Source organism: Oryx dammah, unplaced genomic scaffold (assembly GCF_014754425.2).
Source record: "Oryx dammah isolate SB20612 unplaced genomic scaffold, SCBI_Odam_1.1 HiC_scaffold_5, whole genome shotgun sequence".
Taxonomy (NCBI): Eukaryota; Metazoa; Chordata; class Mammalia; order Artiodactyla; family Bovidae; genus Oryx; species Oryx dammah.
The window spans coordinates 42330512-42358336 of NW_024070189.1; the positions used below are offsets into that span (position 1 = coordinate 42330512).

The 27825-nt window shown below is 39.4% G+C and overlaps 1 protein-coding gene across 2 annotated transcripts in view; it reads right to left on the reverse strand.

The window, feature by feature from the left end:
- The window catches only part of SGCD (sarcoglycan delta), a 607252-nt gene that overhangs the window by 220063 nt on the left and 359364 nt on the right, over positions 1 to 27825 (reverse strand). For both annotated transcript variants that reach the window (XM_040241450.1, XM_040241449.1), the window contains exon 3: positions 12614 to 12715. In XM_040241450.1, the coding sequence (XP_040097384.1) occupies positions 12614 to 12715 (102 nt within the window). The remainder of the gene's footprint in view (positions 1 to 12613; positions 12716 to 27825) is intronic.

Sequence of the window (27825 nt, forward strand, 5' to 3'; positions counted from 1 at the left end):
TTCGATTATTTCCAAATACATACTATAATTATAACAGAAGGCAAGGCCAAAGAACAATAATGGTATAGCAGGAGATGGCACAGTTTAGGGTATCTGTGGTTGGAATGGGGAAAAATTGGCCTCTACAGGTAGCTGTGACTGCATGAAGGCTATGCAAAGAACAGAAGCTATCTGTAGGGGAGTGGGGGATGGTCAGAGAAGCAGCTATTGCCAAAAAAAAAAAAGATACTCTTTTCATGAAACTAGTAAGGGTCCTACATGTTTCTTTGGGTTACAGGGAAAGCAAGTTAGACAAACAGCATGGGCCAATGCTTATGTGTTGCCCTGAGATAATACAGTATTTCAGTTAAGAATGTGTGTTAGAGTCAACATGGTTTGGAATAGTAAATGCATGTTTTTCCTTAAGCCTTCTATTTAACTGCTCATCTCTAAAAGGAAGATCAAAATGATAGGTCCTTTTTAGTGATACTCTAAGGAATGAATGAGATAATTTTACATGAGAACTGTGCCTATTAGCTATTTACAACATGAGGGTTTAATCTCATTTTACTTGGATTCAAATTCAACAAATATTTCTGAGGAATTACTATGAGTGAGACTCTCTGGGAGGTGATTTTGAACCTATCAGTTCACTTAATCTCTATGACAACAGTTCCATCAAGATGATTTAAAGTGAAAGCGAAAGTGAAGTCACTCAGTGAAGTGTCCGACTCTTTGTGACCCCATGGACTGTAGCCTATCAGGCTCCTCTGTCCATGGGATTTTCCAGGCAATAGTACTGGAGTGGATTGCTATTTCCTTCTCCAGGGGATCTTCCCAACCCAGGGATTGAACCTGGGTCTCCCTCATTGTAGACAGACGCTTTACTGTCTGAGTTACAGACATTCAGTATTAGAACAGCCAAATCTGACAGGTACTTAGCAACATTAACGTTTCCTGATCATTCTCCACCTCCTGGTTAGGATGACTAGTCATTTGCTAGTCATCCCTGTAACAGAATGGTCCAGGCATCCGTGGAGTGTCTTGTCTTCCTCTCCTCAGCCTAGCCTCACTGGGTGTCCTGATCATTATATTTACTTTACAATGTTGTGCTCATAAGCCCATGCACACTGTACTTTATGGTGATATAAAGACTTTTCAAGGGTAATTTTAAAAACAAATGTGCTTTTGGTCATAAGGGCTACATTTAAAAGTCAAATTCATGTAACTTTATGATAAATGAACATTGCTGACTCCTGCAAGATCATAAGCCCTATGTCAAGCTGTGGCGGAAGGAACCCTAATATAAACAGTCCCTGCTTCTTCCACCCATTTAGAGTGGGCAACTGTCCCATACAATCCAAAACTTAGTTGGTATCGGCCATCTTTTTATACTAACTTTGCTGTAATGTAGCCACATTGTATTTTCTTTTCACTAAATTTCTTCCTGTCCTTCCTAATCAGAGGGCTGCTAAGATATGGTCAAAGAAACACTGTGATTTAGCAAATTCTCTGTGGCAGCCACAGAAAGCATGGGGGTAGATTCCACATCTCAGAAAATGCACACAGTAAGATCAGTTCAAAAAAAAAAAAAAAAACCTAAGACTGCTATAGGATAAATGAAGACACTTGGTTTGTTAACAACTAAAGTCAGAAACAAACATGGGGAATATATATCCATCCAATGATATGACTATTTATGCATTGATAACTTAAAAATAAAGCTAGTTCCATTTCTCATCTATCAGTGAGCTACTCCCTGAGGATAATTTGTCTTCCCATAAAAGTCTTCTCATATTTTTAATGTAACTACCTGAGCCTTGAGTCCTAAAACCAAGCTACACAGCTTGAGAGTAGACAACTGTAATTATCCTACCATCTGTACTTGTCTATGACTGTAGAGAGAGAACTTTTTATCTCTATGACTCTGATGTTACAAAATGGGAGCTGTGGCTTCCTAGTTGGTGAAATCTACCATACTGCATCAAGCAAAGAAAAAAAACAGGGCAGAGTGTTTGCCTTATCCTTCCAACATGGTGATTGTCATCACCATTTACCTCGCCCTCCTCATCTCCCTCCAGAATGCAACAAGTACATCTGCAAAATATTTATCAGTCTTAAAAGCTTCATCTACTTTGTGAACCATTTGGTATATCCCTGGAGGCAGGATCATTGCTGATAAAAACAGAAACATTCATGGATATGGAAAGTCCCACACTCATAATTTAGGCAACTGCCACTTAAAACATCACTGGTAATAATTTACAGAGCAATGCATCAAAAAACTACACTCAGCTACTGATGGAGATCACAAAATCAAAGAGTGAGTATTTGCTTATAATTTCACATGGCAAGGAAGTGTGTTTTCCGCCTCTGAAATTATATCTCCTGAAAAATTATCAGTGTTTTTTGATAATGAGCAAGTTTTCTTAAAATTAAGACTAATAGTGCAACACCCACAGCAATTACAAAGTGTTGGGTGCAACAAGAGATGAGTATGTTTTGATTGAAGCATTAAGAAAACAATTTAAGTGACTCTTTTGCTAAGCCTTTTGTCTAGTGAAGAACAAAATGTTTATGAATATATTAAAATGCCCTTCTTCCTTTTTAAAAATAAATTTTATTGGAATGCCCTTCTTGCCTGGATAATCCCATGGACAGAGGAACCTGGCAGGCTACAGTCCATGGGGTGGCAAAGAATCAGACATGACTGAGCAACCAATACTCTATTTTCAATTCTTCCTGAACGTTAACTTCTCGCTCCATTATTCTCCCCCAATATTCAACAAGTATTATTGGCTGTGAGATGCCGCCTAACTAAAATAGTACTTATTCCTACCATTAAGGGAACAAAAACCAAACCACAGTAGATTCTGGCATGTATTCTTCTGTCTTCAGTATTGTTTATGAAATAAGCAGGAAGCAGTCTCACGTCACATAGTCATTACACGTGACTGGGATGTCCCAGAAACCAAAAGAGTGAAAGGATGCTGATGTGCCACAGTGATGATGTAGAGAAGCTCAAAGTTTGAAGGGCTGAAAAGTGTTAAATTTCAGTTTCTTCACCTTTCCTGTAACACACAGCTCCATACCTGTGAGCTTCCATTAGCCAGGGTTGGCATGAATCAAGGCTTACAGCAGTGCGGAAGAGTCAAGTAGGGAAAGGTGGGCTTTTGGTACCCTTAGGACCACTTTTACATCTTTCATCTTGTCTGTCCTGCTCCCCAGGGTTTCCTACAACACAGCTGCTCACACCCTCTTCTACATAATACGATACTTAGCATGCAGCTGATAAAGAAAATTAATCCTTCTAAAGCTCCTATAAAAAGAGAAATTTGTCTTTATCTCCCCACCTGAGAAGTGTTAGAGAATCTCTGAGTCAGAAGGATCCTAATAAAGTAATTTATTCAAAAAAAAAAAAAAACCAAATAACAACAATTTGCTTTCTTTTCATAAGGCAGGCACTAGTTGGAAGCCAGGGAAACAGTGGTAAACAAAGCAAATAATAATACTACTAAATTTTAATAATCATAAATTTTCATATTGAAATTTTTAAAGTGCTTTATGCTCAAAACAATATTCTACAAACAGTGACATTTATGTAATAAATTTTATAAAATTATATAAATAAATTAACTCTTATGATCCCATAATATACTTATGAGGTAGTGCTGTTATTAGGCCCATTTTACAGATTAAGAAAGTAAAGCCCAGAGAAGGTCAAGCATTACACAGCTAGTAAATGGTGGAACCAAGTTTAAATCATGGGAAACTGTGTTTTAGAACCTTCTCTTATCCATCACTTAACAATTGCTTTTCTAAGCCCCTGTAATCATGGAGATGACGTGGTATTAAGAAGCAAATAGCCATTCAGTCATATAATATGCACCTATAATATAGAAATGGAAATTAATATACCTAAGTATATTAATACCTAAGTAATATATGATATGATGGCGGAGAATAACGTTACTAGTTAAGGGATATATTTTAGATAGGCTGTCCGAGAAGCTGTCCACCAGGAGGTGCCATTTGAGCAGAGGCCTGGATGGAACAGTCTAGGTTTTCATCCAGCCTGTGTTCTCAGACTGTGATACATGGACCTCCCTCCCAGCGCCTGGGCATCTTGCGGCAGATGACAGGGACACTGGGCGGACAAAGCCATGGGCAGCAGCGCCCCAGTCCTAATTCAGCCACAGGAGTTCAGCTTCCATCTGGTTCAGATTTAGGCTTTCAAGTAAAATCGACTTCAAAAAGATTCCATGGCTTTAAAAACAACATTGCAGAAAACCACTGAGCACATCCAACCCCTTTTATGACAGACACACTGAGAGGGAAGAGGAATGACTTGCTCCAGAGCTTGGTGCTAACCTCAGCAGGACAAGAAGAGCACCCAGCTTCCCCAACTTTGACTCTAACGTTCTTTCTGGAAACACCTAGCTGCCAGCTACAACTCTCCTCCCATCCAGGACACAGTATTTATATCTAGAGGGTAGAGACAAAAGGTTTTATCCAAGTGACTGTCTCTCTCTATTTGGAAACTTCATAGTCAAACTCCAGGCTTATCAAGAGGAATGCACAGATTCCTGCCTGTCTCCTGTATGTATTAAAGTATCTCCACCTCTGCCTCTTGTTCTATTTTATACTTTTCTAATCTTAACCAATTGCATCTTTTCTTACTCTGTCCCTGTACATAATTCTTACAAGTTACCTTAAATATTTTGTGGAAATGTATATTTCCATGAGGGGAAGGGTACTTTCAGTAGGGGACTGGAATGAATACAAATTTCCAAGTCTTTGAACAGAAGAGATTCTAATGGTGAACTCTGGGCACCACAGCAGACAAGAAAGAATTCTGGGGGCAGCCTGCTTTCCTAGTGGTCCGTAAACAATACAATTAGACATTCTCAATCTCATTTGAAGTTTGGACCTAGCTCTTCTATGAAAACTCTAGTTACAGCTGAGATCTGACCAAAGTCCTCAGTAACTCCTATTTCCAGCATGATCTTCATTCAAGAAAAGTACACACAGTCAATTTCTCCCAAATTAAAGAAAGAACAAAAACCCCATCAGCCCATTTTAATTCTCAGGCAACCAAAGCCTCTGAATAACTATCTGTTTCCCAGGATAAGCAAACAAACAGACCAAAGGATTAAGCATTGATCTATTCAAAGTTTGTGTGTCTGGTTAAAAAAGAAAAAAAGCAAGCAGCTGTTTCATGCCATTGTTCACAATAAACGATGACACATAAAAAGATAGATACATTTCAGGAATGGCAATCTGCTTCTTGGTGCAGATGGTTTTATAGATGACCCTTACAATTTTTAATAATCTCTATAGTTTACATATGAGCTAAGAAATGCAAAGATGCCTAATGCGCCCCTCTGACTTAATACAAATCACTTTTATTTACTTGGGCAATACTTCATGGTCCAGTTAACTTCTTAATTAAAGACAGCAAGATGCTCATGTTCCATGCAAGTGGCATGGAAAATACTGTTTTGTGTGCAGTATGTTCAGCTGGGAGTTGAAGCTGTTTTGAGTACTGAGGAAAAGACACCACGGCTTTCGTCTGGTTTGTAAACTAACCAGAGACATGGCTCCTCTTATTATAACTAACTTGTCAATGGAGCCTCTTTAGACAAAGCTTGTGCTTGTCTGTTATCCCATGTAACTTTATTCTGCCCCATGGAAAGTATGCCAAATCCAGATTTTCCGCTTTCTTCCCCTTGTCTGCTTCTTTCCCAGTCATACACAGTCATGGTTAAAGGAAGAAAGACAAACAGGTGTGTTCTAGGAAACCCAGGATGGAGAATGACCCTGGTGTGCCAGAACCTCAGCTTCCAGAGGCTCTGAGTCTGCTATCTCCTGTCACTGAGCTTATATACTATGTCAAAACCCATAGGAGCCAGACAACTAGAAGAAAATTGGGGCAAAAGAGACACACAGGAAGTAAGAAGCACTGAATCGCGAGTGACGACAAATTCGAAGAAGTCAACTTATTCTCAGTGCCATAAACCAGGGACTGTGCATCCTCAAGGGATTTTGGGGGCTCGTTATATAAACCAGCTAAGCAGCTCAGGTATGAAAGAAGTGGTGACGGATGGTGTCTGTGGCACAATGGAGAATAAATACGCTTCTAAAGGAGGCACTGTCTACAGAGCTCCAGTCCTTACGAATATTAAAGCACTCTGCCAGATCTTCTGCGTGGTTTTGTGTGTGTGAATTAAAAAAATATATATATTTTTAAAACGTTACATCTTCAGATATTTAAATATTAGAAACAAATTCACATTCAAAGGAAAGCACTGTGTGAAGCAAACAAACTGGGCTGGATTCAGTTTGTAAATTCTGTCATAAGCCTTCATATCAGTAGCTGACTTCATAGTTTATAAGGCGGCTCACTTAAATTACTTAGTTTCGCTCTCACCAATAACTTGATAAAGTAAAGAATATCATTTCAGTGGTTACATCAGCCTTCATTAACGTTGGTCTTGCTGCATTATCCCCTGTTGTTTCCAGTTTCCTTTTCTGAATGCTTTTGAATTCTCTTGGGAACTTAATGTGTGTTGCAGTTAAGTTATTCCCCCTGAGAGGGAAATGGCCATGTATAACTCAACCTATTGCACTAAAGACAGTGTCATGAGAAAATTAATTATCACATATGCTGTGTGTTGATGTGGAAGAAAATATTTCAATCCTGGATTTCAGTTCTCACTTTTGCTAGGCATAACTTGAGTAAATTCAGACTCCTTTTGTGAGCCTTAGGGCTCCATACATTAAATGAAGTGACTGGTTTAATTGAATTCTTAGATACTTTCTACTTTCAGCCTAGATATGCCTTGTTAATGCAGGCTGATAGAATAAGTCTCAATTCATATCATACTAAAATCAAAATGGGATTTTAAAAACTCAGCTTTCCATAAAACAAAAATGATTTGACCATTTGGTTCAGAGGAAGTTTAAACATCAGATGAGCTCACACCACACGATGATAATGCAGATGGTGACAATCACTGTCCTTGTCATCAAATCATTTTCACTTAAATATAAAAGTCCATGGTGAGGTTGAGCAGCTCAGAGTTTCAATGAGTGCCTAACAGCTTTGCAGCTTTCATAAACACTGACAAAATGGGATGCCCTCGAAATCCATTTTATATGTGGAATTCAGGCCTCTCAGGAAACAACATTCAGACTAGTGTTTATAAAACACTGAAATATGTGTGTGTTAATCTCTATATTATTATGGTTTGCCTTTTTTGTTTCATAAAATGAGTGGAGATGTCATTCCTGGATTAAAGAATATAAACATTTTAAGGTACTTAGCATATACCAAAATCTTTTTTTTTTTTTTTCCAGAAAGACTGCCAGTAATCTATGAGGGCAGGAGCCAGCAAAAATTTTTAAGCAGAAGCATGGGAAAAAAAAAGTGAGTTGAACATTGACAGAGTGTAACTCAGTGAAAGAAAAATTGAAGACTAAAAGCTATTGAGTGTGAAAAGAGTTTCCTTAGAGATTTTCACTGAATTTGTGATTAAGAAGACATGAAGAAGAGGATGAGAGACCATTTGGTTCAGAGGAAGTTTAAATGTCAGATGAGCTCACACCACACGATGATGATGCAGATAGTAACAATCATTGTCCCTGTCATTAAATCATCACTCACCATCATCAGCGTCATCATCGTCAGGGGATGGAGGTGAGAGCAGGAATGCCCATTCCAGAAAACTCACTTCATGTCTAGTTCTGTATGAAGCACTTAAAAAATATTACCTTATTTATTTATAACCACCAATGTTGTAGGTATTAGTATCACCTCAGTTGCACAGGTAAGAAAACAAGAATTTGTCAAGTTAAGAAACTGCTCAAAGATCACTCCCTGGTTAAACAGTAGCTCTGGTTGCCACCCAAGGCCAGTGATACAGCACGTGAGCTTGACAATGTGTTATACTGACTCTTGTTACAGGCAACTTCTAAGAATCCCATTTACACATGATTTCTTTATTCTACACACAGTTTTTGGTAGGTAGAACATCTTAAACTAGGTAAGTTTTTAATAGATAAGAAGTATGAAAAATATAGAAATATCCTTAAACTTTACACAATAATCTTCTACTTTATTCTGTTAAATCAATTTTTGTATCCCTCCTCCAACTTTTCTTTCTATTCTCTCCTCTCCAAACCATCCAAATTCAATACAGCAATGGGCTAGGACCCCTATACTTACCCCAAGTATAGTTTGAGGGGGAGTATGGAGATAACTCACTGTGCAACTTTCCCCTTGGTGTAGGTCTGAGACAGAGTATTCAATAAATGCTGGCTTCCCTTCTCTTGTCACTTCACATTAAATTTTGTAAAAACACTATCTAGTTCCACCATCATGGGAAGCAAGGGAAGATGCCTCTCTGAAAAAGCAAGGATCTGCTACTTTTATCCAGAATGATACTCTGTGATGAAAAGTCTACTTAGAATTCATGCATTCAATCTATCTACTAGCAGCTTGTGCCAAAAACCCATAGTTGTATTTTGTAATTATAAAGATGCCTACCACACTGAAATGGGATTTAAATATAGTCTTAATGGCATTAAATCCCTTAAGTTTATAAATTTCTGTGCTAATGTATTCAAATAGAATTATAAGGGACTGGGTGGTCTTTGGATGTGATGGTAGAATAGTTAATGTAGTGTGTCCTTTTCAGGCAATTTCCTGAGCTGCATGATACTTTACCACTTAGAAGCTATGCATCCATGTAGCTAAAGCTAGAGAAAGCCAGGTCTTTCATTGAATTCCCAGACAAGAGTTTTTATAGAGATGAACATTTTCTCATTAATTTATCTTCCTAAGTGATTGCTATAGTACTAATCAATTTGTAGTGACTTTTCCAAGGTTGCAACCTTCAATAATGAAATCAGATACTGTATTGAACATAGTGTGGCTTGCTTAACCAATTTCAGCTCCTCTCAGATCAATGAAACACAAAACCAAAATGAAGTCAAGAGTTGCTTCATTAGTTATCCTCACTTAGAAGAGCTGAGTAATCTTGTTCAACTGGACTCTGATCTCTTTTCAATGAGAAAAAACAGAAGGAGACACCCCACAAAAGAGAAACAGCCGTGATCTATGGCAAAGTGACAAGGCAGACTATTGTACAGAGCAGAATCTTCCAGAGGTGGCATGCATGCAATGGTCAGGTACATCAGAAAGCAACAACAGAGTACACTGAAGATGCCAGAGGAGAGAATGGAAAGCTCCTGCATGTGAGGTTCGTGTGAGCATTATGCGAGGCTATGATTCAGGAAGCATGGCAAATTCCACTGGTTACCCGCTCATCAGTCAGTCTCTCTACCTTCTTTGCTCCCTGAATCCCAGTTTAGTTCAGCTGGCAATAATTCCTGTGCTTGAGGTAAGGAGAGGCCTACAGACCAAATCCCTAGCTTATAATATTATTCTTTTGCCTCAGTGAGAAGTTTGGGTTTTATTCTAGGTGTAATGGGAAGTCAACAGAGAATCCCTTGCAAAGGGGTGAAGCGGCTTGATATTTGAAAAGGCTCCTCTGGCTACAGTTTGGATAATGAGGCTAAGAGTGAAAGGCAGCAGAGACAGAAGTGGTTACAACAATGAGAGCGGATGGGGGCTTGAACTAGGGGGGTGCCTGCAACGGAGAAAAGTAGATGGATCAGGGCACACCTTTCAGGTAGAGGCCAAGAGACTTTCTGATGGGTTTTATCATATATACACATTGTATGCCCTCTTTTCTTCATTTAGAACACATTAATTTTGTCCTTAAAAACATATAAGCTAAAAGCTTTGTGTGTGTGTGTGTGTGTGTGTGTGTGTGTGTGTGCATCAGTTGCTCAGTCATGTCTGACTCTTTGTGACCTCATGGACTGTAGCCTTCCAGGCTCCTTTGTCCATGGAATTCTCTAGGCAAGAATACTGGAGTGGGTTACCATTTTCTTCTCCAGGGGATCTTCCCAACCCAGGAATCAAACCCGGGTCCCCCACATTGCAAGCAGATTCTGTACTGTCTGAGCTTTTAGAAAGGAAAACCAATTTCTAAAAAATAATGGAAAAATAGTGAATTTTAACCCTTTAATTTTCTTTAAACAAGGACTTGAAAGCATTGGATTTAACTCACTGCTTTTTCAATATTAAAGTAAGTTTTTCCAAAACCATCATTACTTTTTGAGCTTCTAATTAAGTGTATCTTTGACTTGGGATCAGATGACTATTGATTTTCAGATAGCTTGGCTGACATATTTGCTAAAAGTCCAATTCCTACATATGGTCCTAGGAGATAAACCAGGTACCCTTTTACAGGTCTTCTAAGACATGTGTCTCAATTTCTTTATATGGCTCTAATTCTCCACCAGGGAAACTTATTTTGCAACATTTTTCTTAGCACATATCAGCTATTCTACCCATGATCTTAAAATCTGCTCTATTATACATGAGAAATCTAGCCAGATCACTGACACACTTGTAGAAATATAGCTAAATAGGTAAGAGGGGTTGACAAACTACAGCCTGCAGCCTCTTTTTCTGTGGCCCTTGAGATAAATTTTTTTTTTTGCAGTTTTAAAGAATTATAAAAAGGAAGAAAAAAAAGATAAAAATATTTACTACCTGGCCCTTTATAGAAAAAGGAACAAACCATTAGAGACAAAGGACTAATACAAATTAATGAGATAAACTAGTTTAATCTAGGTAAGATCATTAACCTATTGTATATTTAGTAAGTTAAATGGATGGTTTAACTAACCAACTTGCTAGATTGTATGTGATTATTTGCCTTGTCACGTCCTACTCTTTGTGACTACACGGACTGTATAGCCCACCAGCCTCCTCTGTCCATGGGATTCTCCAGGCTAGAATACTGGAGTAGGTAGCCATTCCCATCTCCTAGGGACTTCCAGACCCAGAGATTGAACCCAGGTCTCCTGCACTGCAGGCAAATTCTTTACCATCTTGAGCCACCAGGGAAGCCCACTTGCTAGATTAGGAAGAGTAAATATTAATCAAGAGCAATGAACACAATCATCATTTCTTAAATGATTGAAATTGACTGTTCAGTCCAATGTAGAATCCTATCCCAACCCTCGTTACAGTTTTATCCAATTATTCCTTCTAGGATATAGCTTCCACAGAAACAATGGATACATTTACAATATTTTTGGTACTTTAAGCCAGTATCGTATGGAGTCCCTGTTGAATTTCATAATCACTGACTGGGTGACTGAATTAATTTGGTCTTCTTGCTGATTTTAACATCATGGCTCCCTCCCTCTCACCAGACACAGAAGGAAGTAAAGTGAAGGTGAGGTGAAGTCGCTCAGTCGTGTCTGACTCTTTGCGACCTGGTGGAGTGTAACCTACTAGGCTTCTCCGTCCATGGGATTCTCCAGGCAAGAATACTGGAGTGGATTGCCATTTCCTTCTCCAGGGGATCTTCCCGACCCAGGGATCGAACCCGGGTCTCCCGCATTGGAGGCAGACGCTTTAACCTCTGAGCCACCAGGGGTCAGAAGGAAGTAAACTTGTTGGCAATTCGGTAGTTGCGTTCAGTCTATACAACTCAGTAGTTTAGATAGCACTCAGATAAAATCACCCACTGCCTCAACTTGCTGAATTTCATTAATCTATGCACACAACGCAAATGGTGCTTTGGAGAACTTCCACGTTATTTGCTCACAGGTGGATGAGAATCCATCCAAGGCAGAGCAAATACATTAATAACCCTTTTCAACACTTCACTACCCCACCAAAAAGCAAAAATGAAAGCTAAAGAACAAATAACATCAAAATATACTCAAAACAAATACTAATTTTGATAATATTGGCTAATAAAATCAAGGTGTCTAGGAATTACTTCATCAAGATTTAAATAAAATAAAATAAAAAGAATGAGAGAAAGAGCTTTGGTAGAAGGCCACGGTTAACAGAGAAGCTTTTGAATTGGATTTCCTAAGTTGAAATCCTTACTCTGCTGGTTCATAAGAAAGTGGCTTGGAACAACCTACTTCTCCAAGCCTTAATTCTTTAATCTGTAAAATGAAGACAACAATAAACATCATCCCATTGGACCAATCTGTGAATAATATTAGATAATGATAACCCATCAGAACAGCAAAGTACATGGGACAGAGCACATACTCTAGTGTGATCATTTAAAATACCATTTTTGAGCATAGCTGTTAATATATTAAATTGATTCTAATCAACCTTTGCCATATTTTCCACATTCTTCATAAAAAATCCTAGTTCTTTAAGACTATTTCTAAAGAGGGCTTTGAAATACTTGACAATTAATAGCAATAGAAAGACTTTCTTGGACTTGTAGAGCACTTTAATGCACTTCCACATTTTTTTCTTGTTTTCTTTGCAGCACAGTCTAGAAAGTTCACTAATAAAGGTTATCACTCTCTATTTGGCAGGGTTGGAAAGAGGCTCAGAGAGGTCATCTCATTTGTACTACAGAGGCAATTGCATTCAAAAGTTCCGATTCAAAGGCATCTTACTATGTACATTGCTACCCCTTTCCTCAACCTTTTATATTCAGTCACTGGCAAGATAATTTCCCCCCAGATTTAGATTCAAGAGAAACAATGATTCCTTCTTCCAACAGAAACTTACTGGTCGGGACTGAATTTCTTTGGCGTAGAGAGGTTGCAAGAATTCTGAGTCTCCTTCTAGCTTTAGACCTTTTTCTGTGATTCTCAAGTTTCCCATTCCATCCTAAAATAGAGGCACAGAGAGAAGATGGAAAATTTGATTAGTCCAAATTTCAAAAATACCTTAGGTTTTCAAAAATTGAAACAAAATTATTGCCTTTTTTTTAAGAACGTGGAATGAGAGGAGGTCAAAATGAAGACATAATATACTAGGAGGCATTGTTCAGTGTGATTATGCATATTACCCTCTTTGCTAACTTATTCTGAGAAAATCTATTTCAAACAATCTTGGAAAATTGAGTAAATTTTTCAAGCAAGCAGAAATCTAAGCAGCACAGATGAAAGGCATCCTTTTGACTAGGCAGTGGTGAAAGAATGGAGGCAGGAGATGAGTGTGGAAAGAAGAAAAAGATGATCTCCCAGGTTAAAGTAAAAGATCTGATTTCTGAAACTATGCAGAAATGACAAATTGCAGTCTGTTGGTCTAATCCATCCTTTGGACATGGTGTCTTTGGCTCACAAAATATTTAAGGAGTCAAATTATTTACTAACATATTTGTTAATACTTTATTATTGGCAGGCTGCTGTCTATGGGGTTGCACAGAGTCGGACACAACTGAAGCAACTTAGCAGCAGCAGCATGGAAATATTGAAATATAAAAGTAGAAAGGATAAATAGCAAACACCTATGTAGTTATCATTCATCTTCAACAATTATCAACTTATGGCTACTTTTCTCTATTATAGCTACTATATCCAACTCCTTTATTTAAATATAACCATAAGCCCATATAACACCATTACCACAGTGAAAAGATAAATAAAATTACTGCTAAATATTATCAAGTACCCAGGGTCAATGTTCAAGTCTCGTGAATATTCTTCTCTTTATATCTTTTTGTTTGAAATCAAGTTCCCTATTGCAATTGTTTGATACATAAAATACTAGATCATCTCCTTAAATTTCCTCAATTTCTGTCACACATCCACACAAAAAAACACACTTATTTGATAAACAAAATGACATTTTTTCCAATAGCATTTTTCCCAGTTTCGATTTTGCTGAACATTCTCATAATTTCATGTCATGTGTTCCTTTCTCTCCTGAATTTTCTGTAAGTCAAGAAGCTTGAGGAGATTCAGGGTCAGTTTTCTAGGAAAACGCATCCTAGAAAATGAAATGTATTAGCTTTCTTTTGTTAATCACAAATAACCACAAACTCAATGGTTTAAGACAGCACAAGTTTATTATCTGTATGTTAGAAGTCAGACCCAGGGCTCAAAGGGGAAAATCAAGGTGACAGCAGGGCTGCTACACTCTTTTAGAAGGCCTTAAGACAGAACCCATTTCTCGACATTTTCTCATTTCTCAAGGCTGCCCACATTCCTTGGCTTGTGGCCCCTTCCATCTGCAAGTCAGCAATGGTAGGTTGAATCTTTCTTACATTGAATCATTCCAACAGTGAATTATCTGTCTCTTTCTTTCATTGTTTTTTTTAATAACTTAGGTACAGATTTTATTCAGATTTCATAATTTTTAAAAGTTTTATTTTCTTTCTTAAAAAACTTTTAAAAGTTATTTCTAATTGAAGGATAACTGCTTTACAGTATTGCATTGGTTTGGACACTTTAAGTTCACGAAGCATACAAGGATAATCTATGTTAAGATCACCTGGTTAGCAACCATAATTCTATCATAACATTAATTCCCTTTTGCCATGTAATGCAACATATTGATGGATTCTGAGATTAGGACATTGATGTTTTTAGAAGGGAGGGCATTTTTCTGCCTACCACACGCTCTATCAGGAAGCAGTGAACATCTTTTGTAATGATGTCATAAGCCACTGGTGACTGAGAGGATCCATTATTTCAGAGATTTCAAACTGGTCATAAAATAATTATTTCTTAATTGATTTTCCGGGGTATAGCCTCAACAGAAATTATATATCATCAACTACATGTTTACCCTAAATTATATAAAAACTTGATGGATGCTTGATTTTTCCTCCTTTATTGATTAATATTCAAAATTTGAATTGGTTACCTAATATTCTCTAAAGATGACTAAAGGTTTTCTTTCAAAAAAATATCATTATGAACATTTTGATTTGCTTCATTCCAGTGCAGTTTTTATTTCTATTGAAGTTTACACTGTTCTCTTCTTGCTCAGTGGGGGTCTCTTCAAGTCCTTTAATTAAGACTCAGGCATCTTTAACCACCCTCTTGTTTCTGGCATGGTAAGATGTTTCAGGGTTATCTTACATAAGCCTTGCCCCAGGCTGGAACCAGCCATTTCTACTAAGAACCTGGGTTCATTTCAGTGGGAAATGGTATTTAGATACCATAACCTGAGAGCTTGTTTATGTGACTGGCTCTTGTTTATATGAACAGAGCTAGAAAATGAGCTGTGTATACGTTTTAAATGGAATATACCATGAGTTTTCATGAAATTTCAATTCAAACTTAGGCCTTGAAGGTTTTCATTTAACCTCATGGATCTTAAAGTGTTATTAACTAATTTCCATACCCAAAATCCCTGTTTTTAATAACATCAATATGACTGCTCATTTGATTTAACCCACAAGTCACAAAGAGCAGTTTCAGAAAAACCAATGCCACTATCATACTAACATTATGATTAATAAAAGTAACTAAAAATTTGCCTTTAAAAAATCTTGAGTATGTACAACTAGTAAACTATAGTCAAATGGCTGCATTTTAAAGACATTTAAAATAGTTCTATTCTGAATAGTTATGTCAGCAACCCCTTGTCAGTTAGGTTCAACTGTTTCATCCCTGCCCACCCACCTGCTGCTTTAATTTTTCATGAATGCTTTTTTAAAGTGTTGTTTTGTTATAGATTTGTGAACTATTTAGATGGCTGCTAAGTCACTTCAGTCAAGTTTAACTCTGTGCGACCCCATAGATGGTAGCCCAACAGGCTCCCCCATCCCTGGGACTCTCCAGGCAAGAACACTGGAGTGGGTTGCCATTTCCTTCTCCAATGCAGGAAAGTGAAAAGTGAAAGTGAAGTCACTCAGTCCTGTCCGACTCTTAGCAACCCCATGGACTGCAGCCTAGCAGGCTCCTCCACCCATGGGATTTTCCAGGTAAGAGTACTGGAGTGGGCTGCCATTGCCTTCTCCATTTAGATGGCACCAAAGTCAAATCTATAAACCAAGATACATTCAAAGAAGTCTAGCTTCTGTCGCAGTATATTTCTGTCACATTATATTTCTTTCTTCTGCAAGTAAAGGTGTGTGTTTGTATCTGTATCAGCTAGGGTTCTCCAGAGAAACAGAACTAATAATATGTCTGTGTAGGTATGCATGTACATATATCCACATGCATGCACACACATTCATTCACTCATTCATTTTAAGGATCTGACTTAGGAAGTTATGAAGACCGACAAATCTCCAGATCTGCAGACAGCAAGCTGGGGATTCAGATTAATTAAATAAACCCTACGTTATATATATATATGATTTAAAATATATATGACCATATAAAATACATTAAAAATTTATTCCTGCATTTTCCAAAAACCATTTAAAAAGTGCAAAATTCAAATGAAAACGTTGGGTTTTCAGCATCTCATGAAAACTGAAAGCCATGACAAGTCCGAGTCTGCGTCCTCACATAGCTGCCATTGGCTAGAGGTAAAGAGCAGCCTGAATCAAATGCTCTCTGGGTCACCACAATTTTCGCCCAACCTACATCACTAAGCTGTGTTTTCTCAGACTCCTAAAGCTTCTGGCTTAAGTCTCCCATATCTTCTCTCCAGCACTGCCATCTGCTCTGTGCCTCGATATACTTGGCATAGACGCTGTACGGGGTAGGGGGACTCTAAGCGACCAAGTGGAGAATGCACATTTTTTCCCCCAATTTTCTTTATAACAGCACTTCAGTCCATGGATGAGAACAGATCTTTCTTGGTCAATATTGTTCTTTCATGGATAGCAGGTCATCTGTATATTTCTATTGTTACTTGTGGGGACAGCTTTTCCAAAAGGGTCCTAGCCTGGGCATTTAAACCCAGTGTGAGGGGCAGTAGGCTGGAAGGCATGCCCATATCACACTAGCATCAGGGAGGATCCACAACAAAGGGAAAAAGCAAAAGCAAATATCCACACAGCCCTCCCCCCACCAAAAGGGTGTATGAGTTATTGTATTTGGGGTTATTATGATGATTTCCATTAACTGGAGAAGCAGACCTTTTCATAGAAATGTAACAGAGAAAGCAAACCTGATTCCAAGTTGGATCTACTCCCTTAGCTCTAACCCTTGAGCTCCCTGTTGCTTGTACTTAGTCATGCTGGTCTGCACTTTTGAAAAAGAATGTTGACTATAGACTGAAAACCATGGGATAGCTCATTCTCAAGGTGCTGGCCTTTAAAGGTATAACACTTTCCCATTCATATAAAGGTAAAAAGTTGCAGAACAGAAAATACCAACTATGTTGTTATAGGTGTATACTATCATTCCGACCAGACCCACATCAGTTTAGTTCAATTCAGTTGCTCAGTCATGTCCGACTCTTTGCGACCCCATGAATCACAGCATGCCAGGCCTCCCTGTCCATCACCAAATCCTGGAGTTCACTCAGACTCACGTCCATCGAGTCAGTGATGCCATCCAGCCATCTCATGCTCTGTCGTCCCCTTCTCCTCCTGCCCCCAATCCCTCCCAGCATCAGAGTCTTTTCCAATGAGTCAACTCTTTGCATGAGGTGGCCAAAGTACTGGAGTTTCTGCTTCAGCATCATTCCTTCCAAAGAAATCCCAGGGTTGATCTCCTTCAGAATGGACTGGTTGGATCTCCTTGCAGTCCAAGGGACTCTCAAGAGTCTTCTCCAACACCACAGTTCAAAAGCATCCACATGGACAGATGCAAAAACAACGGATTCCTGCAACAACAAGCCATTCCCCCCACTTTTAGTATAAAAGAAGCCTGCATTTTAACTTGTATAAGATGGTTCTTTGGGACCCTTGCATCTTTCCCTGGTAGCTCAGTTGGTAAAGAATCTGCCTGCAGTACAAGAGACCTGGGTTCAATCCCTGGGTTGGGAAGATTCCCTGGAGAAGGAAAGGGCAAACTACTCCTATGTCCTTGCCTGGAAAACCCCATGGACAGAGGAGCCTGATGGGCTGCAGTCCATGGGATCGCAAAGAGTCGGGCATGACTGAGCAACTAACACTTTCATTTGGGACCCTAGTCCACCACCTTCTCAGTATGAAGACTTTATGAATAAAGTCACTATTCCCTGCCTCAACACTCATCTCTGAATGTCTTGGCCTGTCTTATGGTGAGCAATATAAGCTTGGACTCTCTGTAACAGAAACGCATACTAAACCTGACATCTATAGATAGACTTTTGTGGTTAAGTTGTTCAGTCGTGTCTGACTTTGCGACCCCATGGACTGCAGCACACCAGGCTTCCGTGTCCTTCACTGTCTCCTGGAGTTTGCTCAAATTCATGTCCACTGAGGGGGCAATGCCGCCCAACCATCTCATTCTCTATCACCCCCTTCTCCTCCTGCCTTTAATATTTACTAAATTAGTTAATTTTTTTCTGATGTGTATTTATCAAAGCAAATGGAACTCCTAAATATGCTTAAATGAAAGATTATATTTGGGGTAATCAGCAAGTTAATTTCAAATAAATCGCCTTCCTCTCTTACAGTTCATTCATAAATACCCTATTAGTATTTATTGATGACTTACTATGTTCTGATTACTATATTCTGTGTTTTTTACACTTTAATTTCATTTTCTTTATCATTATTGAAATTACCATGTTACTTCTTGATTTTAACTATAAGAAAATAATCATATAGATGTGAAAACAATTGGCTACAAAGTTGTTCATCGCCATCCCATTTTATAAAATAAAAACATGAAAAATTAGAAAATAAAAGTTTCACGTTAAAAGGGTAAATATGCTGCAATGGGATATGATGTAGCTCTTATAGAGGAATATTTAAGAACACAGGCAAATATTCAAAGTCCATTATTAAGTGAAAAAAATTGATTAACAAATACATATGTATATTTCATACCATTTTTATAACTATATATACATATTTATATACATACATACATGCACTTAAGAGGAAAAATTCTAGAGAACATTTCCCAGGGTAAAAATTATACAAAAACATACATTTAAATGTTAAGGTTAGCCATTTTTGAATGCCTAAAATATGAGTATTCTTTATTTTCTTCCTTTTGCTTACCTGTATCATATAATTTTCTGTAACAACTTTTGTATTTTAAGAGGTTATAAAAAATTTTCATGCTTTATTTTAAAAATCAATCTTTATAAAAAAAATCTATACTATGTCATATATTTGATGCTAGTGGTAATGAACCCACCTGGCAATGCAGGAGACATAAGAGATGAGGGTTCACTGCCTGGGTTGGGAAGATCCCCTGGAGGAGGGCAAGGCAAACGACTCTAATATTCTTGCCTGGAGAATCCCATGGACAGAGGAGCCTGCTGGCCTATAGTCCACAGGGCCGCACAGAGTTGGACACGACTGAATCGACTTAACACACAAGCATCCTTACATTATCTAAAGTCATCTCCTCAACGGTCTTATGAGATAATCATTATTTTCCTTATTTTATACATGATAAAATTCACTGGTAAATAACTTATTCACTGGTAAGTGACTCAGGAAAAAAGGCTGAGCGCCGAAGAATTGATGCCTTTGCACTGTGGGGCAGGAGAAGACTCTTGAAAGTCCCTTGGACAGCAAGGAGATCAAACCAGTCCATCCAAAAGGAAATCAGTCCTGAATATTCACTGGAAGGACTGATGTTGAAGCTGAAACTCCAGTACTTTGGCCACCTGATGCAAAGAACTGACTCACTGGAAAAGACCCTGAATGCTGGGAAAGATTGAAGGCAGGAGAAGGGGACGACTGATGATGAGATGCTTGGATGACATCACTGACTCAAAATGGACATATGTTTGAGTAACTCCAGGAGATAGTGAAGAACTGGGAAGCCTGGCAAGCTTCAGTCCATGGGCTCACAGAGAGTTGGACACAACTGAGCAACAACTGCAACAACTTACTCACAGTCACATACCTAGTTAATGACAGAATCAGGAATTTAAACCCAAGACTACCAAATTCAGACTATATCCTTTTACTCATTATTCTAACCCAATCTAATGTATATTTAAAGTATCTTTCTTAATACCACTTTGATTTTCTCTTATTTGGTTGGTGTGCTCAGCAACTGTAGAGAGGGTCATCTCCAACTGCAAGACTAACACCATCCAGTTTTATGGTCAAATACCTTTATTCCACCTTTGGCACACGGCCAAAGATGATTAGTCAAGGAAATACAAGAAAGAGCAACATTTGAGAAAAGCTCATCTAATCCAGCAGTCAACTAACTCCTCTGTAATAGCAGTTTAACTTTTACTTAAATGCTTTTTTGGTAAGAAGTGTGCGTGCTCAGTCGCTCACTACCAGTTTGCCAAATGCTTCTTGTTTCTTCCTTTTACAGATTCTTCCCACACTTATGCCTCATCACTTCATTTTTCCACTTTCTGTCACAGTCCCTAGGTCTGCCCAAGATATGTGGTGGGAAAGCTCTTTCCAATAGTGTGAATTATTGTCGTTGTGCATGTGTGTGCTCAGTTGTGTCTGACTCTTTGCAACTCCATGGTCTGTGAACCACCAGACTCCTCTGTCCATGGAATTTTCCAGGCAAGAATACTGGAGTGGGTTGCCATTTCCTACTCCAGGGGTTCTTCCCGATCTAGGGACTAAATCCTGGTCTCTTGTGTCTCCTGAATTGACAGGTGGATTCTCTACCACTGCACCACCTGGGAAGCCCCTGAATCACTGTGATTAGCCTCTATTTGCAAACTATAATACAGACTAGAGTAGCCAACTAAATATGTTCTCACATTAGCATCTCCTTGATAGCTCTGGAACAATCAGACTGGATTAAATGCACACTGAAACAGCTTGAGAACAGCCTTATTTAAAGCTATTTTACTTTAACTGCACAAGAAGCTACGGGTATTATTAAGACAGGAGTTTTAGGTCAGTTTTGAATCAGAACTTCTTTTCCAGTAAGATGCAAAAGAAGCATTGGGAAGATTCACAGTCATTCCCAAAGTAATTAGAAATAGACTATTTTTTCCCCCCTCTCTTCAAATGGCAAAATGTCATTCTTTGAAGGAAGCATGAAAATTCTAGCAACCCACTAGCTGGCCTTGACTGAGCCAACACCATCCAGCCAATGGTCCTACATTTGACAAAGTACACTTGGGACAGAAGTGGGAACCCATGACCCACTGTCCCAGTGAGGGAATGGTCTCTGCTGACCTGTCAGTACAGTGTCCCCTGTGCCTACCCCCTGCCTAGCACACAAGAGTTTTCACAAACACATGAGCAAATCTCATTTTTCCAGGCCAACTTAGAGTGGCCCCTTGTAAGGTCTTCTGGAGGAGATAAGGCCTGGGGACGGGTACAGAGGTGGGTGGAATCTAGAGAGAATCTCCCTCTGGGCTGGACCAAAGATGATGGCATTTGTTCTTCATATTTTATCTGGGTCAGACTGTCCAGTTGATTGTTTCAAGTGGCCAGTTTTCCACAAGAGGAGTCGAGAATAAATGCAGAGATTTCAGAGTGGCAGGACAATAGACTGAAATATTAATTTGTTTCTTTCTTCATATCTCCCATGTCAGACCCCAGCCCCTTTCATCACCATTTCAGATAGGTTCACAGGTTTTATAATCATGTAGCTTAGAGATTTTGAGAGCAAAGAAGCAGAGGCGGCCTGAAAGCACTGGGGTTTCTTATCATTTGTAAAAGGTAACTCTCAATAAATGGACTGTGTCAGGCATGTTGGGCAGGGAGGCAAGTAGAAGATGAGATTTATTTCCACTGGAGATGGAGAAGGCATCTGTGATTTCCATGAATTCTAGAGACTACTGTCCTGCCAGCGTCCCTAGGGGAGTTAGGACCTCAGAGAGAAATGGCTGCAGGGCTCCAGCCTCTCCCAAATTCCCCCTTCCCTGGAATAGCAGAGAGATCCTTTTTCAAGACGCAAAGGGACCACAGTTCTCTCAGCCATTGCCAGTGAAAGGCAGTGACTAGTACCCTCCAGGGCAAAACATTGAGATGTCCAAACATCCCGAGTGCTGTGGGATGCCCTGTTGGCCCTTGTGGAATGAGGGATGAGACTCAGTATTACCTTCCTCTAAAGAAAGTATTATTTCTTGCTCCTCTCATTTTCTTGCTATATCAGCATCAAACAGGTTTTTAATTCCATCAGCACATTTTCAAGCTTGAAGTAATGCCAGGTCCTATTTTAGCAAGCAGGTCTCAAGATGAGCTCTTGTAACAGTTTTAATGGTAGGCATTGCTTGGTTTTGATCAGAGTGAAACAACTGTATCTGCACACAGATAGCTTAAGAAAGGCAAGCTTCAGGAGAGATGGGATTTTGTTGTGTTCTCTCAATTCCTACCACATTGCTTGACTCATAGGATGTGCTCAGCAAATACTTGTGAAGTATTATAATGTCATTTCAAATAAAGCTGTATTTTGAAAGGTGTACTGTGGGAACTGCAAAGATGTTAAAAGCTCAACCTGTCCCTTGAGCAGATTTCAAAATACAGCAAGAGTTCTCAACTAGGGTGGTATAGTACCGAATGGGTGAAAACTGGTGATTGGGTGAAGATGCAAGTCACACTCTTATGTATAAAGCACAAATATGCTTATATAAAGAGTACATACACAGTATATTAATATAATTAAAATTTCATGGTGAGGGGAGTGAGACAATTATGTGGGGGGGGGTTAGTCTAAAAATGCTCTCGGGGAGGGGGAGGCAATAATGAAAAGCAAAAACTTGAGAACTATTTCACCAGAATGTTATAGATTTCGAGATTGCTCCACCTTTCCTCCGTTTAATCCATAAGCAGTCTGGATTCACATACTGAACCATCCTTTCGGCCTGTAAAATGTCATCACATGGTAGCAGCACGTGTAAAGCAGAAACTCCTTAACGTAATAGTTAACACCTTCTTCATCTGGCACCAGCCACTTCTCCAGCCTCATCTCTTATCAGTTTCCCTTCACTCTGTCACAAAGCAGGCTAGCAATTCCTCCAAATTCTTTCCCTTTTTAGTTTTCACTAATGTCCCTCCCTTGGCCAACAAGGCTCTTCCTAACCCTTCTGCCTCTCTCTCCAGTCCTTTGGTTTCGGTCAGATGTCTTTTCTGGGTCTAGGGGCTCTTCTCTGATGTGCACACTTCGTGAGCACCTCCATCACAGCATTTACCCACAGGAGTACAATGATCCATTGACGTCTGTGTCCTTCAACTCGACTTCAGATTCCTTGAGACGAGGGGTAGTGTGTCACTCATTACTCCATCTTTCTGGCCCAATATATTGTCTATAACTAAGTATATGACTGCAAGAGCAATAAAAAGTAAGCTAAAGAGGGCTCAGAAAGGATGCATCAATGCAAATGAAAAACAATAACAAAGCTACCATTGCTATAAGCATTAGGCAAAGCACTTGACTGACATGTCCATTAATCCTCATTATAACTCTAGTGGGTAGGCAATGTTAGCCCATTTCATAGTTGAGAAGACTGATGTTCGGATGCCCTGATAGTCTAATTACGAAATTGAAGTCCTTCACTACCACACTCCATACTGCATGGTTAAGATCCAACTGTTTGCCCAGCCCTGTGTTAAATGCAAAGTGATGAGGACTGAAGATCGGGTCCCTCCATTCTAGTAGCTTCACGTTTAAAGGACAAAACACAAGGAACACACGTAACGGTGAGGGTGTGGAGATGCAGGGACTCATAGGCCACTGGTGGGAACACGATGTGGGGGCAGGCACTTACAAAAGGATTTGACTGTTCAAGAGTTAAACACACAGTTACCACGTGACCCAGAAACTCCACTCTTAGCCGTCTGCGCAAGATAAATGAAAACCTATGCTCACACAAAGACTTAAACATAAATGTCCCTTATAGTAAAGTTCTTAATAGTCAAAAAGGAGGAACAAGCCAGATGCTCACCAACTGATGAATATATAAAATATTTTATATCTACACAATGGAATACTATTTAGCAGTGCAAAAGGAACAAAATGATCCATGCCATAACACAGATAAATGTCAGAAACATTACGCTAAGTGAATGAAGCCAGACACACAAGATCAAGTATTGTATCAGTCTGCTTATATATAACATCCAGTGAGGAAAATTTATAAAGGCAGAAAGTAGATTAGCAGTAGTCGTAGATTAGGATTGAGGAGTGACTTTAAAAAACCCTAAGGGATTTTACTGAGATTACAGAAGTGCTCTAACTATGGAATGTGATGATAGTGGCCAAAACCAGTGAATTTCCCAAAAATCACACTTAAAGGGCTGAGTCTTATAGTGTGTAAATTTAACCTTAACAAGTTTTGTTTTTTTTTTTTTAAAGAGTAATAGACATGCACTGATATTCCAAGAAAAAAGAAACCCAGTTCAGGAGACATGACATGTGCTTTCAAATTCTCCAAATCAGTAAAGAGAACAGGTTCAGAGACGTGTGCTGGGGCAAGAGGTAGCAGGTTCAAGAGGAAACTGCCAAGAGACAACTCCAGTATTTGTTCTCAGCTGGTGTGCAGCAATAAAAGAAAGATGCTGGCAAGGGTTCTGTTCCCATCCAGGACTAAGCCTGGGGAAGGAGGAGCAGCGTGCGGGAAGACACAGCAATGGCACTAGACCCAGGAAGCATTTACTGATCAACCCAATTACATTGTGGGTAGTCTAGGAAGTTGCTATTGATCTTTTCCAGCGAGCATTAAATATTGGATCATAACTGGTGCTGAATGACAACACAATAGCAAAGACCAGATGACCCCTCAGTGTCTGGGTCACAGGTTCTGATCCTTTGTGTCAGTTGCTATATAATCTTGACTTTATTCATATGTTCCTTCTTTTACCATCTATGTCAACCTATAGTTTTTCTTCTCCTTATTACTTCCCAGTTATCACCAAAGCTAAGCCTCAAAGACTGGTTGGAATAGTGTGTGTGTGTGTATGTGTGTGTGTGTGAGAGAGAGAAGGGGGTATATAAGACACATACATCTGTCAAATTGCTTTGCTGCCTCACTGAATCAGAATTTTGGTTTCTCATTTATGCTTTATAACATCCCATCAAGTTGTTTTTAATGATTTATAGGTCCAAGGCCATGGTATTTGAAGCATTCTATATTTCCTGGATGCCAGTAGTAATATATAGATGGGCATCCTTTGCTCTATAATTTTCTTGGGGATGAGACAATTGGCCAAAGAGAGGGAATTCCTCTCCCATGCATACACACAGGGAATAAGCCTCATTCTCTTTATTTCTAAATGACTTTGTTCCTACTTGTTCTTTAGGGCATACCTCTCAGTGTCCTTGAGAGGTCTTCCATGATATTCCTCAATCTTTTAGAAACCATCTTATCTCAGTAATGGGAACACACAAACACATACGCACAGCATTATGGTATATTGGCTAAGAATATGAATTCTAGAATCAGGCCGCATAGTTACAGTGCTAGTCTGACCACTTAACTTGCTAGTACCTTTACATATCTCACTCTCCTTATATGAATACTTAGAAGATAATAAAGATTAAATCAGACAATTCCTGTGTATCAGTCAAAATACCATGGTAACAACAACAAATTCCCAGTGGCTCCAAATGATAAAGATTTCTTTCTTACCCAAGCTACATGTCCATGGAAGTTTAATGATAAAGCAACTAGGGCATAGAATGACAGAGCAACCACCACTTTGAACACCCTGCTGCTCTCTATATCTTTAGGCACATGTACATCTATATTTCCCAACCCACTTATGACAGGTTTGGCCATGAGATATGGCTTGTGAAATGTGTGTGTGCATGCTAAGTTGCTTCAGTCGTGTCTGACTTTTTGCGACCCCATGGACTGTAGCCCGCCAGGCTCCAGGCAAGAATACTGGAGTGGGTGGCCATTCCCTTCTCCAGAGGATCTTTCCAATCCAGGGAGTGAACTCACATCTCTTATGTCTCCTGCATTGGCAGCCGGGTTCTTTATCACTAGCGCCATGGGCATAAGTCAATTCATAGCAGATGCTGTAGCAGTCAGAGCATACTCTATCATGCTCACCTATTATTTTCTCTCTCTCTAGACTGCAAACTTCAAGCAGCAGGAATAGTACCTTAACTGTCTTTTTATCCTAATCATCTGTCATAAACCCTGACACAGAGTAGGTAGACAGTAAATTTTGACTGAATGGATGAGAAGTCTTCTGTCAGCTGCCAAGAACTGTAAGTTAGATCTCAAATGAAGTCAAGTCTGGTTGAAAAGTCAACATGTCCTGGTACCACTCACCCAGACCAGTACTGTGCTTGGTGACCATCTAGGAAAACAGAGTAACATGGGGATTATTGTGTACCTCAAGACATGGGTTAAAGATTATCTTTAAAGAACGTTTTCAAGGAAATGTAAGCACATTCCTAAGAATCATGAGAGGAGTACAGACAGCACCTGGGCTTAGCCTTGACCCTTCCACTAGCCCTCAGTGCAGACTTGGAAAGCCTAGCTGTTCTGCCTCTGTTTCCTCCATCTCATGATGGGAAGTTGGACGGTATGAACATTAAGGTCGTTTTCACTTTAAAAAGTCTTATTCTATGATGCACAGGAAGGAGATACTCTCTGGACAACAACAAATTACAGCTGTCACTAAGAACTGGTGCTGGCAACCCAGAGAGGCTGCAATTAGCATGTCCTGTGTGACTTGTGGTTTTGCCAAAGACATTCTTGCAAAAATTCTTACAAATCACTCCCAATGTACACCCAGATTTGGGGAGGATTTAGGCATAAAAACCAATGCCAACACATTGTTCTGAAACAGAAACTTGTAAGCAACCTTTAAAAAGAGACATCGGTGGAGAATTTATTGATTCTTTAACGGGAAGAAAACGAGAGATGGATAATAAAGTGTGAGTTGCTAAATCCCCTGTCCCAGGTGAAAAATGTGAGCTTATGAATCCTGAGCTATTGTTGATAAAGGAAGGGACTCATTTATCTTAAGGAGACACATAAAAGAAAATAAGTGAAATATGATTAGACTCATGCCACGTGTTTAGATTAAATTCCTACCATGGCTTTCCCTGCTGCTTGGTGAACATTCCCCACTAGTAAAGCCCGATTAAGACACTGGCCTGAGTGATAGTAAAAATGTATGCTGTGAAAATCCCTTTCAAAATAGATCCTTTCAGCAGGGTATGCACCCCAAGGGAGCTAGCTGTCCTGCCTTCCCTCTATTTTCATTAGGAAAACTTGTCAGTTGTACACGACAGTGTCTTTCATGAGACTTCAAGTTATAGCTTCAAAGAGGCCAGTCTTTTTGATACTTGTGAGAAAGGTTTCAAGGGATAAGTTCAGAAACAGGAAGGCTGGCACGTGCCCTTCTGACACTAGAGCTGTGTTACCTATTAATTTGGCCCTTCTGTTCAAGTTTTGATGTCCAAATTGGCCTTCCAAAGGATGTACTCCCAGTCTTCCAGATGTGTTACCAATTTCCACAATCACCCTTTGCCTTAAACTAATGAGAAGCAACAGTTGTCTGGGGGAGATGTCTAGGGCCGCTTCCCTTGTGGGAACTCCTAAGGCATAATAGTCCTCTCACATTTCATGCACATGTTCTCTAAAGAGTAGGATACCTGAATTTAGCACAGGGAATCACTAAATGCTCAGAGAACCCCATCTGCTCAGTCAACAAAGTCATGTACTTTTTTTATTCAGAGGATTACACAAGCAAGAGCTATGAAGTACTGTGAAGAGGACTAAGGCAGCATAAGAGGGTAGAAGGTGAGGAGGGAGGAGAATTTCAATTTTTGATAGGAGGTCCGAGAATTTGTCTGTGAGAAAACACCCAAATGAAGTGAGGGAGCCAGTCATAGGAAGATCCATGGATAGAGGGGATGAGCCTGGCGTGTTTGAGGAACTCTAAGAAAGCCATGACGACCAGAGTGGAGTCACATCTACCTCTGCATAAGATGGAGAGTAGAAGGAGCTGAATCCCAACAGGTTGTAAGTGACCAGATCTTGGAGAAGATGCTACTAAGGAGTCTGGAGTTTTATTCCTTACCTGACTG